We start from the raw sequence: 12,115 nt of genomic DNA on the forward strand, positions 1-12,115 counted from the left end.
CTAGAAGAACGGTCTTCATAGGACTCCTCTAGGTAGCTTTTTCCATATGTATTTTGACTTAGAAGTGGTAGCTCCCACACTAGAAGAACGGTCTTCATTGGACTCCTCTAGGTAGCTTTTTCCCTTTTCCTCTAAACAGTTTTTGTTCAAGTTTTCTCCTCTTTTCTATTTTTCACCTTATAGCTCAAGAATTTTCAAAGTCATTTTCTACATTGGACAAGATCATGTGGTACACGAACATACTCAACAGTTTAATGACTTAGATTGAACACACTCCATACCTTAGAAAATTTTGATAGAAAGTTTGATTCTCAACTAAGAGTTCACCATTTAGTAGCCTACACTTGTAAGGATTCACACAAAACAGAATGAATGCAATATGACTAGCATCCTAAAAATAACATGCACATGCATGCTGAGTGTTGTCCACAGATGTTGGAACACCCATGACAACATCCTTGAGTGATCATTGTGCACACAAGGGAACACCAGGACAACATCCTTGAGTGATCATTGTGCACACAAGCTGAGAGACTTACTAAGATTGGAAAATCTCTCAAAATCCAATGGTTTTGTAAAAATATCAGCCAGTTGGTTATCAGTTCCAACAAATTCCATCCGAATCATACCCTTCTCAACTAAATCTCGAATAAAATTATGTCCAATGTCAATGTGTTTTGTTCGAGAGTGTTGTACTGGATTTTTTGAAATATCAATTGCACTTGAGTTGTCACATTATACTACTAGGGTGTCACTGTTGAATCCATAATCTTTAATCATTTGATTCATCCACAAAAGTTGTGAACAACAACTAGCAGCTGCAACATATTCAGATTCAGCAGTGGACAGAGATACACAATTTTGCTTTTTGCTATACCATGACACCAAATTGTTACCTAGATAAAAACATCCTCCAGTGGTACTCTTCCTATCATCTAGATTTCCAGCCCAGTCAGCATCACTAAACCCCACTATATTTGTGTTTGTTTCTTTGGTGTACCACAAACCTACGGTTAATTGTCCCGGCTATATATCTCAGAATTCTTTTGACAGCTTTTAAATGAGTGACTTTAGGATTAGCCTGGTACCTGGCACACAAACATACACTAAACATGATGTCGGGACGACTTGCACTTAAGTAAAGAAGACTGCTTATGATGCTGCGATACTAGGTGTTGTCAACACCTGCAACAACATCGTCTTTGGACAACTTTTCAGTCGACCCCATCGGTGTTTTCATGTGTTTAGTGTTCTCGGTAGAAAATTTCTTCACCAAATTCTTGGCATACTTGGATTGACACAGAAAGATACCATCATGCATTTGTTTAATTTGCAATCCAAGAAAGAAACTTAATTCTCCTACCATGCTCATTTCAAATGTGGTAGACATGCATTTAACAAATTCATCAACATGCTTTTGAGAAGAAGCACAAAAAATGATGTCATCCACATAAATTTGACACACAAGAATATCATACTTCAATTTTTGAATAAAAAGGGTTTTATCAACCTCACCTCGTTTGAAGCCTAAGTCAAGCAGATATTCAATAAGCCTACCATACCATGCTCTTGGAGCTTGTTTAAGTCCATAAAGTGCTTTCTTCAATTTGTAGACATGGTTCGGGTGGTGTGGATCTTCAAACCCTTTAGGTTGGCTTACATAAGCTTCTTCATTCAAAATGCCGTTCAAAAATGCACTTTTCACATCCATTTGATATAGTTTTATGTCCATGTGACAAGCAATGGCAAGTAAAAGTCGGACTGACTCAATCCGAGCAACAGGGGCAAATGTCTCGTCGAAATCAATTCCTTCAATTTGAGTATACCCTTGAGCAACTAACCTTGCTTTATTTCTCACAACAATTCCAGATTCATCAGTTTTGTTTTTAAAGATCCATTTGGTTCCAATAACATTCACATTATCAGGTCTGAGAACCAAATCTCACACATATTCCTAACAAATTGTTCAAGTTCCTCATGCATCACATCAACCCAAAATTCATCTTTTAAGGCTTCATTATATTTTTGGGTTCAATGAGTGAAACAAAACATGAATGGCTTACTTGAGAGTATACGGAAGTCATGCATACTAGACCCATCATTTTCTGATAATCTACCTTCTCTTTCTTCTAGTTTGCATTCCTCCAAATGCTTCTCCAATGATTTGAGATGATGGATGATTTTTCTGAATCTTACTGAGAATATCAAACCCTTCATTGGTTACATCATCATCATTTACAGTATACTCTCCTGGTTCATCATTTGATTCTGCTAGTGCAGGTGTTGACTCAGGTGTTACAACATCGGATGCAACATCTGGGTTAGGCAGTGTCTCACTTACGTTCAATAGCCCATAAATATCATCCTCGATTGTTTTTCCAGTTAGATCTGCAAGATAATTGAAAACAACGTTAATAGATTCCATAGTCGTTCTAGTTCTGAGATTATACACATGATATGCACGACTATTGGATGAATAACCAAGGTAATAAACACTTGTCACTTTTAGAGTCAAATTTTGCAAGATGGTATCGGTCATTCAAAACATAACACACACACCGAAAAACATGGAAGTACTTCAGGTTTGGCCTCTTTCCCATTATAATTTCATAGGATGTCATAGTAGAACCACTCCTTAAGTACACGCGATTTGAAATATGAGAGGCTGTGTTTAAGGCCTCGGCCCAAAATCGTTTTGAAATATTCTTTGAACTCAACATGACCCTTGCCATTTCTTGCAGTGTCCTATTCTTCCTTTCAGCTATTCCATTTTGTTGAGGAGTCTTAGGGGCCGAAAATTCATGAGTTATCCTCTCTTTTCATAGAATGATATAAAGTGTGAGTTTTCAAATTCTTTACCATGGTCGGTCCTAATCTTACCGACCCTCAAATCATAGTAGATTAGTAATCTTGGCATGTAGTTTCTTAAAAACAGCAAATGTGTCGGATTTTTCTCTAAGGAAACTTATCCACGTAAAGCGAGAGAAATCATCCACACAAACACATGAATACTTCTTACCTCCAAGGCTTTCTACTTCCATTGGACCCATAAGATCCATGTGCAAGAGATTCAAGACACCGTGTTGTCCCAAAGTGTTGCAACATTTGATGGGGAACACGTGTTTGCTTACTCTTTTGACATGCTTCACAAACATAAGGAGTTCCAGAAGATAAATTAGGCATACCTCTCACAGCATCGTACTTACTAATGTTCTTTAATGTCTTGAAGTTTGCATGTCCCAATTTTTGATGCCACAAGTTTAGCTCACTCACCTTTGAATGATTGCACATCAGGTCTTCTCCAAGTTGATAGCAATTGTCAGCAGACCTTGTACCTGTCAAAATACAAGTATTAGCATTATCAAAAACTTCACAAATGTCTTTATCAAACTTAACATGTAAACCGTCATCACAAAGTTGACTTATGCTTATTAAGTTTGAGTTAAGCCCTTCGACATAAATCACATTGTGTAGACTAGGCAATCCATCAACATTCAAGGTTCCTTTGCCAGCTATTATTCCTTTCGCACCTCCACCATACGTCACATGACCATTATGTAGTTCAACATAGTCAATCAAATGATCTTTAGAACCTGTCATGTGGCGTGAACAGCCACTGTCAAAGTACCATATTCCTGCAATGTTAGTCTTTAGTGAAGTATAGATAATAGAACATTGAATATTGGCTTTTGGCACCCAAACCCTTTTTACCGACGGTTTTCTATTGACAGTGTTGCGCCGGGTGTTGTACAATACCTGAGGTAACACCTGTTCAAATTCTCATCTCTTGTAGTCATCTCTCAATTTAAAACAGTAGGGTTTGATATGTCCAGGTCTAAAACAATAGTGGCAGATAAAGTGGCGTTTCATGGACTTGGACTTCTTGGTAGTTATTTGCCTTTTTGATGAAACACCTTTTTCAGTGTGTGAAGTATTCGAGATTTCAGCGCTCCCTTTGACAAAGACAGTTGGTTTTCTTTCAGTGTTGGAAGACTCTCCAATTTCAAACTGGTGATTCGTATAGCCAAGTCCAGCTTTGTCATTCTTTCCAATCATCAAGAGTGAGTCAAGTTTAGATGAACTTGAATTAAGCTTCGCAAGAATCTGAGTTGCATCCCCAAGCTCCTCCTTGAATTTGCATAATTCCAGATCTTTCTTACTTAAGATTACTTCAAGTCGTGATACTTGTGACTTCAGCTCAGTGTTTTCTTTGGAGAGAATTGCATTCACTTTATTTCTTTTGATCCAGTCTTCATACAATTCTTCATACATTTTCTGCACACTTTCCAGGGTAATTTCATCATCATCTACTTCTTGGGTTTCAGACTGACTTGATTCACCAAGTGTTGTAGAATTAAGACATAAGGAATTTGAAGAGATGTTGCGACCAGGTATTGCAACACCTGTGGCAACACCCAAAGGATTGACTTTGCATTAAACATTTTTCCTTGATCACAGCAGACAATGATATGTGTTTTTCAGATTCATTTGATTCTTGATCATCATCAGACTCTTCATCACTCAAAGTGACAGTCATGCCTTTGTTTCTTCGAAGTCGATTGGCACACTCATTGGCATAATGTCCAAATCCAGAACACTCTCTACATTTCACTGAATCCAGATTTCTAGCAGTTGATTGGATTTGCAGTTCATTCCTTGTTCGAAATTGTCCTTTCACAGGAGTAAACTTTTGAGCTTTTGCAGAAGTGGTGATATTGGGTAACACTGATGTTTGTCCAATTATCTTCTTCTCTCTCATAGTCTTTAGGTAGTCACCAAACTTCTTAGTAATTAGAGAGATCGATTCTTCACCTAAATCAGACTCATTCACCTCTTTAGATATTTGAAGGATTTCATCATGAGATTCTGTTGAGGCTTCAAGGGCTATTGTATTCCCTTTATCCTTCCTTTGTAAATCGAGGTTCATCTCAAAGGTTCTGAGAGAACTCATTAATTCATCCAGATTGATTTTTGAAGTGTCTTTAGATTCTTCAATTGCACACACTTTGACATTAAATCTCTCAGGGAGAGATCTTAAAACTTTGTTCACCAGTCTTTCATTGGGCATGAGATCTCCAAGACTGTGAGCTTCATTAGAAAGTTGTCTCAAACGGCTATCATACTCAAGAATAGACTCCTTGTCCTCCATCCTCAAGCTTTCAAATTTTGATGTCACCATCCTTAGCCTAGTTTTACGCACGCTCTCGGATCCTTCACAATGTTTCTGAAGTATATCTCAAGCTTCTTTGACACAGACACAATTGGTGATTAAGTTAAACATCCTTGTGTCAACAGATGAAAATATAGCATTGAGAGCCTTGGAATTAAAATTTGAAGTTTGCACTTCATCGATTGTCCATGTACTTTCAGGTTTGAGCCGAGTGTCTCCATCAGTATCCTCGATCTTTGGTGGGCTCCAACCATCAAGTACACGCAACCAAGCTCTTTCTTTAATAGATTTTATAAAGACCCTCATCTTTACTTTCCACAATACATAATTTGATCCGTCTAACACGGGAGGTCTAAACACAGTGTTTGTAGATGCTTCCATTTTTTCTGTGAAAACAAAACAAAACAGGATCTCACTTAGTAGCGTCAAGTGGAGGCTCTGATACCAATTGAAAGTTCTGTTCCCACAGTGTGAGAGTGACGAGGGTGAATGTTGTGTGAATCAGTATGTAGGTGTTGTGCGAGGGTGTTGTAACACCCACAACAACATGCAGCGGAAGTTACAGTTTGGGAAATTAACACACAACTCGAATTATACTAATACGAGAGAGGAGATATAAATTATGCACGAGTATCAAATACTTGTGCGGTGCCTCAGGGCAAAAAAGTTCACTAGAAAAACTTGTAAGTTTACAAAAATCAATACTAGTGAAAGAATCAAACAACTCCCTTATAAAGGCGAGTAACAAATTTCATCCTAAACCACTAACAAAGTGTATAACCAAAATACATAGGATGCATCGACTGAGGAATGAAAAGTCTTCAAATATTAACACACTAATAAAAACAGTGAATAGGTGTTGTCTTCAGATGTTATTTGCACTTCACAGCAACACTTCTTTAAGGGCACGAGATTGCTGCGATGTCAAAGGGATTCTCAGTAAAAATTCGTCTCCGAAAAAGCTGTACGCTCAATAGTCTCTGTCGCCTCTCTTCCTTTCGTTTTTTCTTAACCTGGAAGCCAAAGAATTTTATTAGAAAAAAACTCTTTTTAAAACAAGAATAATATCTTAAAAATATTGTGATTTCATATCATAGAGATATTATAATATCATATCAAATATATTCTTGTATCACATATTGAATTCAAGATTATTTTCATGTCTAGAAAGGCAAAATATCAAAGATAAAAATAGAAAATAAGTCAAGGAATAAAATTCCTTTCAGAAGGTAATGCCTATTTTTGTTTATTGATTTGGCATTTAGATGAAAGCATTGGAGTTGTCTACTCAATTTGTTTCAAATTCATGTTTTACTAACGGCCAATTGTAGGTTAAACGGTGCATAGACAATGGCAGAGGCAGACTTGAGGTCATCTGGTCCATAGCTCGGGTGGCCAAAAAAAATTTATTTTTATATATTAATTTTAGCTAGATATGTAATTAGTCTGGTAGCCTAATTTGAATATATATATATATATATATATATATATATATATACATATATATATATATGTATGTATGTATACATATATATAGTATATCTCAACCAATTAAAAAAATTGTGCTTAAAAAAGAAGTATTTATACAACAATTATAATATCGAACAAAATATCTTCTTTCCGCATTTCTATCGTTTTCCATGTTCAGCTCTTCCTCTGGCTAGGTCTTGCAGCCTCTTGTGGGTGTTCTTTAAGATGTTCAGGTACTTTTTAACACTCGGTTTTTTATTTTCTCGGTTATTTTTTGATTGATTCTCGTGTAGGACCGAGTGCTTGCCGTTTTATCAAAATCTATAGCTAGTGGTAATGGTGCAACTAAAATTTTTTAAACTACACAACAGCTCAAGTACCACGGTGCGATCACTCTACCAACCATGAGCAATTATTTCACCCAACAATATTTCCCTCAATAATTGCTCTACTTGCAATCAATGAGAATCAAACCCATGACCTTGGCTCTGATACTAATTGTAGAACCGAGTGCTTGCCGCTTTACCAAAAGCTATAGCTGTGATTGTAAAATGTTTTATTAAATAATTATTTTTTAATTATTTAAAATATGATTGTTGGTTTTCTTATTTAGAAAAAATAAAGGGTTTTGAGGTGATTTTATACGCCGGGACATAAATTTTATCGGTGTTGGGTTTTCAACTAAAATACGAGTTTTTTGGCAACCCGGCAAATAAATTCACAAATTTAATTAAACAAAAACCTTGTTGATATTTTATTAAATCCTAATTAAAACTAATGGGCTTAATTTAAAGGCTTGATAGGCCTAAGGCCTAGTTAGTAATTTAATTAGTGTAATTAATAAATATAAAACACCTAAAACCCTACACTAACCACTCATTCTCACGGCCACACTCTTTAAAAATCTGAAAACCCAAATCTCACAAACACACGGCAGCATTCATACATATCACATTCAAGGAAATTTCGAAGGGGAGCTAAGGATACAAGCCTAGGTTTCGTCCCGTTCTTCGTCGTCAACGTTTATTCGAGCGTATATAACGCAAAGGCACGCCGTACATCTCCTTTTCTCATCCATCATGTTATATTGTGGTCTGAATTATTGTATGCATGAAGAACATGAAATATTTTTCAGAATTTTCGGAATATTGCATGTATGCATGAGGAAAGATGACTTTTGATTCATGTAACTTGTTCTTTGCATGATAAGGAGCTGCCATGATGTCTAGTTATGTTTAAGAAAAAAATTTATGTGAATTAAAGCCCCTCACACTCACCTAAACCACGACAGAAAGCAGTAGAACCAGGAAACACGTGAACTTGCTGTCAAAGGGTTGGGGCGATCGGGTTCATGGTTAAGGGGTTGGTTTGGTCTTGGATTGGGCTAGGGCTCGACCAGGCTCTGTCATGGGTCAGGGGGAGAGTCCTATCCATGCTAGGACTCGGTCTGGAAGGGCATGGAGGAGTCCTTGCAAGCAAGTACTCCCACCCGAGAAGTTGCACAATTCTGTGCAGGCTTCGTGCGAGTGGTAAGGGAGTAGGGGCTCGGTCCAGGGCTCAGGAGCTGGGCTTGGACGAGTCTTTAGAGTCTTAGGAAGGTGTGAGGGTGAGTGGTTTGGGGCCTGGGCTCGCTGGTTAGGTCCTGGAAACAAAAGGGGGAGTCCTACCACCTTAAGGATTCTCGGCCAGAATAAAGGTAACTTGGGGTGGCTCGTTTTTGGGCTTTGGGATGGTGTCTTGGTGAACTTATGCTCCAGTAGGTTAATTTAGGATGTTGGTCAAGTTTTGGATCGACATGGTTTGGGGGTAACTCGGGAAAATCGAAAGTTGGCTCGGGGTCGAAGTTTAGGTGTCAAGTTAGGGTTTTTAACTAGTTAAAATTGAACAAAGGCTCACCGGGGTCGAGTCATGGTTCATAAGGGCTAACATAATATAAAAAGACTAAATTTTTAATTTAGGATTTTTATATTAAAGTTTGAGATTTTTCGGGATTAAAACACCGTCAAAACAATTAATTAAAGATAAATGAAAAAGTATAATATTTAAGCTAAATAAAATTTTGGAAAAATTCATGTAAGTTTAAATAATTCTTTGGATTATGTTAGAGTCAAGAAATCAAGAAAAAAGCCAAAATCGTAAAATGTCAAGTCCAGGGGTAAAACGGTCTTTTTACACCAAATTAGTAAACGTCGTGTGATCTAAATGCTGTTTTTATGATATTATGATTATTTTTAAATTTTTATGTAATGTTCATGGTTAAATTATGATTTTTAAATGTCTAAGGAATTTTTAGAATTTAAGGAAGACATGTTGCATGCTTGGTTTCAAAAATAAAAATATATGTTATGCACGATTTTATAAAGTGATGAGAATGTTAACGTTGAAGGAAGTGAAGTAATTGTGACTAATTCATTAATGTTGGAGATATCGTGAGGGTGACGGTCCCAGTGGGAGCCCGACGATCGTGTTTCCATCATTACGAATATGTGGTAACGGTTATGTGGTAACGGTAAGAATGAGAATATCGTGAGGGGAAAAGGCCCCAGAGGGAACCCTGACGATCGTATTTCTATTCGAAAAAGGATATGCCAAGGCTCAGTTGACCGGTGAGAGTGTCGCTGATGTCCCCGCCGCCCAGTACTGTGGTTACATGTAGATGGATCCATCGACTTTTGAGGTTTATGTCATGATGAGGAAAGTCACAATTAGCGATCTGAATTCAACAAAGGAAAAGGAAAATGTTTATGATCATGTTAAAGGTTTTATATTAATGTTGTTGAGGAAAAAGAAAGAAAATGTTAAGGTTTATGTTATGTATGTCATGAAAACTTTTATACTTAAAGTTAATGCATCATTATGAAATTTTTTCTATTTAAGGTTCACGCATCATAATAAGGTTTATGAAAATGTTCATGTTTGAAATTTATGCATCTTCATGAAAACGATATTTTAAGTACAAGTATTTTTCATTGTTATATGTTGACTGTATTACGTATTATTTGTTATAAAGATTATGGTGTGTTGAGTCTTTAGACTCACTAGGTGTGATGGATGCAGGTGAGGTTGAGGGAGGCCTTGACGGATGATTTGACTGGGCTGAAGGCGCACACAACCCAAGGACTAGCGCTTCTACTTTTTCCGCAATTATGATTTATGATTCATGATTTATGTTAAAGATTTTAACACTATTTATTTATGCTTTATGAAAGATTTTTTAGAGGTTCAGTATGGGCTATATTTTTCAAACTTATTGCTTTTTGGTTGGTAAAACAGTTGACGATTTCATTTTATGGCTAGCGCACTTAATTTTAAAAATGTTAGATGGATGATGTTTTATTTCAAAGGGGTAAAATATTTTATTAAAATATTTTCATGAGGTAAAGGTACATGGCCGAAAAATTGAGTGTTTATAAAAAAAAAATCTAGTACTTTTAAAGCAATAAAAAGGGCAGACGTTTCAGAACTTCACAACAAGATTCTTCAGGTAATTTTCTACACAAATGAGGGGAAATGTTTGTCGTTTAGCATTAAGTTTTGAGCTGCAAATTTCCCTTTCAAGAGTCGTTTGTTCAATGAATGAACGAGGATGTTATTGATGGATTCATTTATCGAACTTTTTCACATTATTCATGTTAAATTTATCTATGCACTTTATGTTATTTTTTTCTAATCTCAATTTAATATTTCTGTTTATATATAGTTATTTTAAGGTGAAATAGAGACAGAAAAAGAAGAAACAATAATTTATCATTTTTAAGCCAAAAATTGATAATCTTTCATTATCCGAGAGGACCGAGACTCGTGCATCCATTCCTAACGAGGAGCATGAATCCTCCTAAATCTCAAAGATTTGAGTTTGATGAAACTTCCATTGACGGATCATGGATTGCATATTTTGATGTGGTGGTATCATGTTAATCATCGTGATGAAATTAGACAAGCTTATATCAAATGAGGTCATATCAATCTAAATTTCCGAAATACCTTAAGGGAAAAATATTTTATTTAATTAATTGTTATAATTTCTTATCTTAAATAATTTCTCTATATTATCTTTCCTTGTTGATTTGATAATATTTAATGAGATTTTTCCTCTCTAGAGAATGAGATAAGTATGCAAGTATTATCATGATATGGTAACATGGTTTAAAAGAAGAGTTTATTTTCTGATCAAATTGTTACCTTCCTTATCTTATAGATTTCAGGGCGAGGAATAAGATAAATAAGAGAAGCGAGGATAGTAATGACAAACGTGATGTCGATAAATCATACACTCACGCTCGTGCTTTGTGGAATTTCAGAGGAAAACATTCTTCAAGAGGGGTGAATTTTTAAAGTGTGCATATACCGCGTGTTTCCTTGAATGTTGGAGACATCTACAGACAACATCAGTGTCGAAGTTGGATGAAGATCGTTTTTTGTTTCTCCTGTTTGGCATCATGTTTTTGTTTGCTTTCTTGACTATGTTTATTCTAGTTATTTTTTTTAGAAAGCTATTTATTTTCTCAACGTGTTGAGGAAATTGATTTTAGTCGTAATCACTAGTGATTGGTTTTTGTAAACGATTTGGTTTTATAGTGATTAAGTTTTTCTCTGAGGCATCAAATACTTGTGCATATTTAATCTTGTCCATCTATTTATTTAAAGTTAATATGTGTTATAATTTTAATATTCCGCTGCATGTTTTCATAAATGTTGTAACATTTGACACAACACTTAATTCTGATATAACACAAATTCATAATGCTACACTACTGTTCTTATATAACCTTACATCTGATAAACAATATTCCTAACAAGTGGTATCAGAGCCTCCTATTGACATACTAAGTGGTTATTCTGGTTTTTGTTTTTGATATATAACCTTACATCTGACAAGCAATATTCCTAACAAATGGATACATCCCTTGCAAACGCGGCACTTTGGCCACCAATCCTAGATGGAACCAACTACAGCCTATGGAAGGTCAAAATCAGGTAATACATAAAATCCATACATGAACGAGCATAACAGCGTGTCATCAATGGATGGACTCCACCAAAGAGGGTAGAAGAAGATGGTGACAGCCTGATAAAACCAGAAAGTGATTGGACTACTGATGAAGTGCAGGTTTCGAGCTACAACTCAAAAGCACTGAATGCGATCTTCTCTTCAGTTGACATGAACATGTTCAGCTTGATTACGAACTGCCTTCTGCCAAGGATGCATGGGAAACCTTCAAAGAAATTGTGAAGGCTCGGAAAGTGTGAAGAGGACGAAGTTGAGAATGCTCACCTCAAGGTTCGAGAATTTGTGAATGGAAGAAATCAAAACTATAACAGACTACGATCGACGTCTCAGAGAAATTGTGAATGATGCATTCAGTCTAGGTGATCCCACCTCGAATGAAAGGCTGGTCAGCAAAGTTCTCTGATCCCTGCCCGAGAGGTTTCACATAAAAATCTGTGCAATTGATGAAGCAAAGGATACAACTC

General features: G+C 36.2%; 1 protein-coding gene across 1 annotated transcript; it reads right to left on the reverse strand.

Moving 5' to 3' along the window:
• Positions 1-2,113: 2,113 nt before the first annotated feature.
• On the reverse strand, positions 2,114-5,179 carry LOC140840827 (uncharacterized). The gene is made up of 5 exons (XM_073207993.1): positions 4,404-5,179; positions 3,915-4,330; positions 3,477-3,635; positions 3,186-3,335; positions 2,114-2,388 (listed from the first exon to the last, which is right to left on the reverse strand). The coding sequence occupies exons 1-5, from the start codon at positions 5,177-5,179 to the stop codon at positions 2,114-2,116; spliced, it is 1,776 nt and encodes a 591-aa protein (XP_073064094.1).
• Between the last annotated feature and the right edge of the window lie 6,936 nt (positions 5,180-12,115).

Source organism: Primulina eburnea, chromosome 9, assembly GCF_022965805.1.
Source record: "Primulina eburnea isolate SZY01 chromosome 9, ASM2296580v1, whole genome shotgun sequence".
Lineage (NCBI taxonomy): Eukaryota > Viridiplantae > Streptophyta > Magnoliopsida > Lamiales > Gesneriaceae > Primulina > Primulina eburnea.

Excerpts from the sequence above, each read along its gene's own strand:
- LOC140840827 (XM_073207993.1), bottom strand. The coding sequence starts at position 5,179 with ATGGTGACATCAAAATTTGAAAGCTTGAGGATGGAGGACAAGGAGTCT. Across the intron at positions 4,331-4,403 it reads TCCTTTGGGTGTTGCCACAG|TCAGTCTGAAACCCAAGAAG; the intron begins GTGTTGCAATAC and ends TGGTGAATCAAG. Across the intron at positions 3,636-3,914 it reads TACTTCACACACTGAAAAAG|GAATATGGTACTTTGACAGT; the intron begins GTGTTTCATCAA and ends CTAACATTGCAG.